At 40.9% G+C, this 7,847-nt stretch overlaps 1 protein-coding gene across 1 annotated transcript; it reads right to left on the reverse strand.

The window, feature by feature from the left end:
* Nucleotides 1-241: 241 nt before the first annotated feature.
* Nucleotides 242-6,522, reverse strand: LOC139446575 (uncharacterized). The gene is made up of 3 exons (XM_071227869.1): nucleotides 6,388-6,522; nucleotides 2,745-2,841; nucleotides 242-1,641 (listed from the first exon to the last, which is right to left on the reverse strand). The coding sequence occupies exons 1-3, from the start codon at nucleotides 6,520-6,522 to the stop codon at nucleotides 242-244; spliced, it is 1,632 nt and encodes a 543-aa protein (XP_071083970.1).
* Between the last annotated feature and the right edge of the window lie 1,325 nt (nucleotides 6,523-7,847).

Consider the following 7,847-nt stretch of genomic DNA (forward strand, 5'->3'; position numbering starts at 1 on the left):
CCTCTCTAGCTGAAATAATCCAAAACCTAGATGAAACTGCTGATAACGTACTGTTCGTACCTGTGTGCTTGACCTGCTCATGGTAAAACTTGACAATCAGTTTGGTGACCCAACTATGTCTAGGGAGTATAATGGGAAATCTGGCACTGAATGACAATATGTCAGCAAATCTGAGTCTCCCTCCTGTCCTCATCAACCCATTTTTATCAACGTAAGGCTGTAAGCCAAACAACTTGCTGTTTCAAGGCAAGTTTGATTTCCTCATCAGTGACGAGTAGTCATCAGAAAATTCTTCTCTTTGAGTCCTGACCATAATTGTAGTTTCGGCATCCTCAATTTCTTCAGGATCAAGTTCACCCTTTTTCCTAAGTGAATATGGAACCCGAGCGTTGTTCAGAAACCTATAGATCCATGCCAACACTCTACACAATCTCTTCCAACTTGAAAATCTAGATGGCGCTAATCTCCAAGAGATTGGATCAGACTTAGTAAACATGGCGATGTTTATTTGAGAAGAAGGCTTCTTCAGTTCTGATGTCTCAGTATTGTCCATGAGAATGGTTTGCTTCGGCCATTCGGTTTCATCATGTGTCACAAATTCAGGTCCATTCAGCCATTTCTCTGTCAAAAGTGCTTCAGCGTCTACACCTCTGCTAAGAATGTCTGCAGCATTTAGTTTGGATGGTACATATTTCCACTGACTGATGTTTGTATGCTCCTGTATGTATCCAATCCTATTTGCTACAAATGGCTTAAAACACCGACTCTGTCTTTTGATCCACCACAGTACGTTCTGGCTGTCTGACCATAGCGTTGCACGCTGCAAAGGTAATGCTAATGCCTTTGTTATAGCCAGTAACATTCGTACACCCAGAACTGCCGCAAGCAGCTCCAATCGAGGCATACTAACTGCCTTGAGGGGAGCAACATGGCACTTGGAAGCAACTAGATAACTCGACTTTGTGTCATCTTCACGCGTGGTTACTAAATATACCACAGCTCCAAATGCTGCCTCTGAAGCATCTACAAATGTGTGTAACTTCATCTTTGAAGTATCTAAGCTAACCTCAAGCCCCCTTGGAATTTTAACAGAACACAACTTTTCAATTTCAAGGTACCAAGACCATGCTTTTTGTTCCACATCTGGACTGAGGGTTTCATCCGAGTTAACACCGGATATCAACATTTCTTGCAGAAGAACCCTTGCCCTAATGATGAATGGACCTAAGAACCCAAGAGGATCAAACAGCTTAGCAGTTTCTTTCAAGAAGTTCCTCTTAGTCATCTTGATATCCTGCTTTAAAGACATGAAAGAAAATCTAAACTCATCTGATTCTGCATTCCACAGTAAGCCCAGTGCTTTTACAGATGGCAATTCACTCGTTTGAATATTAATCTCTTTCAATCTATCCTCTTCTGGTATTTCTTGGAGAACTTGCACGGAATTGGAAACCCACTTACGAGCGTGCATACCTGCTGTACTCCACAGCTGTTGCAGCTGTTTGTAAAGCTCTATAGCTTTGCTATTTGTTTCAACGGAATCCATATTGTCATCCATATATGTTGACTTTTCCACTGTTGCTGCAGCCAATGGAAGTTGTTTCTCCATGGACTTAGCATGTTCTTGAGTGATATACTGAGCTAAAAAGGGGAACAATTTAGTCCAAACACAACCTTTGAGAACTCAAATACATCTGGCTTTTTGTTCAGATCCATAGACCTCCAAAGAAACCTTAGATATGGACGGTCATCCTGAGCGACTTCAATTTGAAGGTACATTTCAGCAATATCGCAAATGATTGCAACAGGATGTTTGCGAAACCGCAGCAAGATCTCAAATAGATCATTCTGGAGTTTTGGTCCTTGATGAATGACATCATTTAAAGATATGCCTTTATTCTTTGCAGATGCGTCAAATACGATTCTCACCTTTGTTGTACTTCTGTCTGGTTTAATGACTGGAAAATGTGGTAAGTACCATTTACTTTGATCTATTTCTGTTTCAGGTACTTTTCTGATGTAACCTTTTTTCAGGTATTGTTCTATGACTTCATTGTAGGCTCCTGAAATCGTTTGATCCTTTGACAACTTCTTTTCTAAATTAAGAAGACGATTGTATGCCATGGTATAATTGTTTTTCAGATTCTCATGACCCTCCTTCCATGGAATGCCAACCTGATATTTGTCTGCTTTGTAAACAAGGGACTGTTCTACAGTCTTAACTGCATCATTCTCATCAATGCTTCTAATCGATGTCAAACCTGAAATGCTTTCAGACTCCCAAAATGAGTGAATCAAAGATTCAATATCTGTATCTGCGATTGCCTCTATTTCTGTATTTCTGATGAAGAAGGAACCTGCTATGTGTGTTGTTTTGTCTGAACCTGATACAGCACCAACACAGGTCCAACCTAAGGGTGTCAACCGAGCCACAGGCTCTCCTTGAGCTCCACGGACCTCTTTAAGAGAGTAATGCAGCTCTAAATAATCCATACCTAAAAGGGTGTCAACTCTTGGACGAGAACTTACCTTTGGAAATTTTAATTTCGTCAAATGTGGCCATTCCTTGGCATGTTTTCGCCAATCAATGACTTCCATTCTACCTGTTACTTTGGTAGTTGTCAAAGCTGTGATGTTCATGTCAACTGAACCATCAGTACTTTCTAAGCCGATATCAATTAGCATACTATCAAATATTTCCTGTTTGTCATTGAGGACATTGACTCATACTTGCTGTGTCTGACCTTGAACACCAAGTTCTGCTGCTACATCCTCGTTGATGTAAGTATGCGTGCTAGCATCATCCAGCAAGGCATTAACCATCATTCTGTGCTGACCATTCTTAAGGATAACAGGAACTGTCCCAAGTGAAAGGTAATGACCTTCCTGCTTAGAAGTTGCCATGGTGATTGTTTCTGACCTACCTGCTTGTGGTGTTCTTGTTGTGGTATGTTTCATCTCTACATTACCACTGTCGGCCCTAGCACTGCTTGTAACTTTGGTTTGATCATGAAGTAACCTGTTATGATTTGCTTTACAACCATCAATCCCACACTTCAAAACTCTGCTACACGATCTTCCCAGATGACCGATATCAAGGCAACGAAAGCATAAACCTAACTGTTTTGCCCTTTCCCAGCGTTTAGGTAAGCCAATAGATTTAAACTCTATGCAATCTGAAGTGTCATGATCTGCTTCATGACACACATGACATTGCCTTGCCCTAGTTTTGTTATGTGTGGTTGCAAATGTTCCTTTCTTAGAACTATCTCTCTTGTCTGTTGTCTTTGACCTATCAGCTATTCCATGTTTTACCTCTGAAGCTATCGTTTGGAACTCTGCTTCTTGCAGAATCCATTCCCTAAGCGTCTCAACAGACTCTTGTCTTTGATGCTCAAATAACCATCTGTGGAACTGAGTTATCATAGGCTCATTCATTTTCTTAACCAGTAGTGAATACAAACATCCACTACCAAGTTCCTCTATTTTATCAGATTCCCTCAGACTGACTACAGCTACATCAAGCATGTCCGCAAATCTGTCCATATCCTTAGCATTCCCTAATCGTATTGGCTTGAAATTGTATATTTCGTCCAATTGTAATGCTACCTGGCGTCTCTTGCCGCCATATTTTCTGTCCAATCTCTCCAAGGCTACATCATAGACCGAAGCACTGTGACCTAGCCTTGCAACTATGTGTGCTGCTTCTCCAGAAAGGTACTGCTTCAATTGCAGAAGTTTATATTCATTCGTGGCTGGAGCTTTATCAACACATGCCATAAAAGCAGACTTCCAGCCTTCATATTCTCTGACATCGCCAGAAAATACTGGAATGGAAACTCTCCTCAATTGTTTCCACATGTCTTCACCTAAATTGTGTTGCCTAGATGACTTACCTGAAGTTGTATAACACCCTTTTGTGTTATCTGGGACCGGTGTCCGTTTCATATCCATATTTGACCTTTGTTGAAAATGGCCTAAATTGAACGCAGCATGTTTGTAACCTTGGTTACTGATTTGTCCAGTGCCATCACTGTCCAAGTCTGCATCATGCAACAAACCTTTACAGCTGTCATGCGACCGATTCGCATCGAATTGACAAGACCTTAACATTTCTGAATGAATGCTTTTTGCGTCCGAACTAACATGTGATCTGTTCTTAAGAAATGCTTCAGCCTTATCAAGGGCAAGTTCAATTTCATCTTCAACAGTTTCTATCTCCTTACTAGTTTTCTGAACTTTCTCTAGGTCACCAACCCAGTTGTAAGCTTCTAGTAATTCCACTATGAGACCTATAGCCTTGCTTTGCAGAAAACTTACCTGATCAATTAGACTCCTAATTGTCTTACGATCTGGTGTCTCAAGTTCAACTAAATTCAACAATTTGTTCTTTGATTTTGTCAAAGCTGACTTTGAAATAGTTTTCTGATGCTTAAGTTTAGCTATCTTTAGCTCAAGTTCAGAAGTGTTCTGTTTTAGTCCTACGTCTGAAGAAGCGTACTGTTTCAGCGCTACATCTGAAGAAGTATCCTTTTCTATTTCCGCCTTACTCGCAGACCCTAACTGTGACATACTGCTTGCATGTAACAATTAGCTATACCTAATGCTAATCTAAACTAACGAAAGCCTAATACAAAACTAAAATATTCTAACCAGAGAAACCACGCTCTGTTACCAAATGTTGCGCAGTGGAACTGAAAATTTGAGCGTGGTTTAACTTAAAATGAAAACTAATCTAAAATGTATAGGACTTACCTTTTTTGAAATGAAACCAGGAACTAAACGTGATAACCTATTATAAAACTATGAAGATCTATAAGGAACTAAACGTGATTACCTGTTATTTTATGAAGAAAAGATGAATAAACCTCAATGATAGAAACTAAATGCTAATTCTTAACAGCTACTCCTAAGGAAGTCTTAACACTGTCAAACACTCTAACACCATCTAACTCATCAGCTCTCTAACGAACCTTCTAACGAACATTCTGACGAACTCTACCAACTCTCTCTCTCTCTAACCATCTAACTATCCATCTAGAGAACTCTCTAACCAGCTCTAACCAGCTCTCTAGCAAACTATGACCAACTAACTAACTGATGCGCGCTACCACTCACATCCTCACATTTCACGTGCAGTCACAGCCATACGTTGGTGTGTTCAGGCGATGTGATCGTTATGCATCGGGTGCGTTTTGGAGAACATATTTGTTATTTAAAACTAACACGAGTGCACGTGAAGCGCGAGCTATAGGCTCCGGGTGCGTTTTGGAGCACATTTTAATGAACAGACATGTCTTCAGAACACCTGTCAATAAACCTGCGATAGTAAGATGCCATTCCAACAAATCTTTTGACATCTGCATTCTGTGGTCTTGGAAAGTTATTATTTGCACTAATCTTGCCTTGATCTGGATTAACTGCCTTGGTGTTATAACGTGACCCAGATATTTTATTTCAGTTCTTGCAAAAACACACATTTTGGGGTTTAGTTTTAATCAGGCACTTCGTAATCTCTCAAAACCCGTCTCAAGTGCTCCAAATGTTCATCCATGCTCCAGGAGTAAACAATCACATCGTCCTAGTATATTAATAGGATTTCCCAGTTCAGATCGCTGAAAACTGTCATCATCAATCACTGAAATGTCAGGAAGCCCCCTTTAAGTCAAATGGCATGACATTAAACTCAAATAGTCCCTTGTGACAAGCAAAAGCAGTTTTCCTCTTGTTTTCCTCTTTTATAGGCACCTGATAATACCCTTTGGTCATGTCCAACCGAGAGCAGCCAAGCTGTCCTCTATCCTTGGGACAATAAAACTGTCCCCTAAACAACGATCATTCAAAAGAGCGAAAATCAACGTAATAGCTTGTCGTTAAATCAGCCTTCTTAACTAGAACTAATGGACTTGACCATGGACTATGACTTGGCCTGATCAAGCCAGCAGAGCTCCAGAAGCACTAAAAGCTTATCTGGAGCTCTGAGCCTGCCTGTAAACCTTCATTAACAAAGTCTGAAATCTTGTTCTGGACATCATGTGAAAACTGCCGAGGCTTCTGTGCAATAGGCACTGTATTTCCAGTAGGAATAGAATGTTCAATCACTGTAGTATGACCAATCTCTATCATCCCCTGAAAACACATCACCATTTGCCTGTATTACCTTGTACTGCCTGTGTTTGTCATTCTCCCCAATATGTGATGAATTAGCAAGGTCGCCCGCAATCCTTTCCATTTTCTGTTTCCTGTCATGTGTATAGCTGCTGGAGCATCCTTCATAGGTAATGTAGCAATTACAGGTGAATCATCCATTGTAGGTGAGAAAGTTCCAACTACAGATCCAGCCGCAAGACCAGATTCAACATGTGGGTTGGTCAAATGAAGGCATACCTCGTTATTGACTTGGACTGTCTCTAACACCCATCCAACACCAAGCTTTTCACTTCCAAACATCCCTGCTGATTCAATGATGCCTGTCATGCCTGGTTGCACTGATGTTGACACAGTTCCTTCAACCACGTTCATGCTCCTAGGTGACACTGTCACTGCATGATCCAGGTAAATATGGCATATAGATGGTGATGTCAGCACTGGGGTAATAGAAGCTTGTAGCTTCCTGTATTCTTTTGTATTTGAGTCATGGCACACAGCATTCCCCATCAACACTTTCAATCCTAATTTTGGAAATATACCCATGCCAAGAATTGCAGGATATGTGGAATTGTTCACAGCTGTAAACCTATGTTCATTCACTCTTTGTTCCCCAACTCTGCAATGTGTCAAAAGATCCCTGAAAACTCCCAGGTCGGATCCATCTACTGTATGTGGAATAAATAGTGCTCTCCTGGCTACATCTTCTGTAATAATACTCATTTGAGACCCAGTATGAACCACAAGCACTTCTCCACTCCAACCTCTCCTTTTACTTCAATTCTACACGAATCAGTTCCTACTGTAGTTGCCGACACAACTTTACCTGCTAGGGAGTTTCGGCTTCTCTCCCCAGCCACATCTAGTTTCCCTGGTTTGAACCTGGAAACTGTGCCCGGCAGTTGCTAGCCATGTGTCCCTGTCTGCCATTAAATCTCCATTGTCCCTGTGAACCCTTTCTTCCTTGATTTTGTTCACAATTTCTTGCAATGTGATCTGGCTTAATTACTGCACCTGTAACACTTCACTACAGTTTCCCTAGAGACAGCGGCAACAGACGCTGATAATTCTGCCTGGCTTAGTGTAAGATTAGATATTTTCATGGTTAATTCAGTTAAAATGGCATTCTGTCCTCACTGAATATTTCTCCTGTTGCCACAAGCCTAACAGCTGTACGTCCCCTTCCTCTCAATTTGCATCGTCTTATTTACTAAGTTTTCAAAAGTAACATCATCTGCAGTTATCCAAGATAATTTTTGTCTCACCTCTGGATTCAGTGCTTTCCTGTAGTGTGCTGCTATAGCAACAACATCGATGACAACAAAGATCTGTTATGACATATTTCAGTTGCATGGCCGTTTCATCCTTGTTCTGTTTCCTATCTGTCAGTTCCTGTTGGTAAGAAACTGCTGTTTTCATCGGCTTGAATCTGTCAAGAAACGCCTGTTTCACACCCGAGAATAATTGCTGCTGCTCCTCAGATACTGTAGTGAAAAATCGTTTGGCTTCTCCCTCCTCCCTGAGTGAACGCAAGCTATTTTCTTGGGTTCCTCAGTGATGTCTCTGACGAATAAACTTTCCAATTGACTCAAATGACTCTCAATATCACCCCCTTTACACTCGTCCCACTGTGATACTCCCGCACTAGCCATTTCCAAGTGAAAAATATGTTATGATATAAGGGTAACGCTATTTTTCAG

The sequence above is a fragment of the Haliotis cracherodii genome, unplaced genomic scaffold (assembly GCF_022045235.1).
Source record: "Haliotis cracherodii isolate W230 unplaced genomic scaffold, xgHalCrac1.p SCAF_6, whole genome shotgun sequence".
NCBI lineage: Eukaryota > Metazoa > Mollusca > Gastropoda > Lepetellida > Haliotidae > Haliotis > Haliotis cracherodii.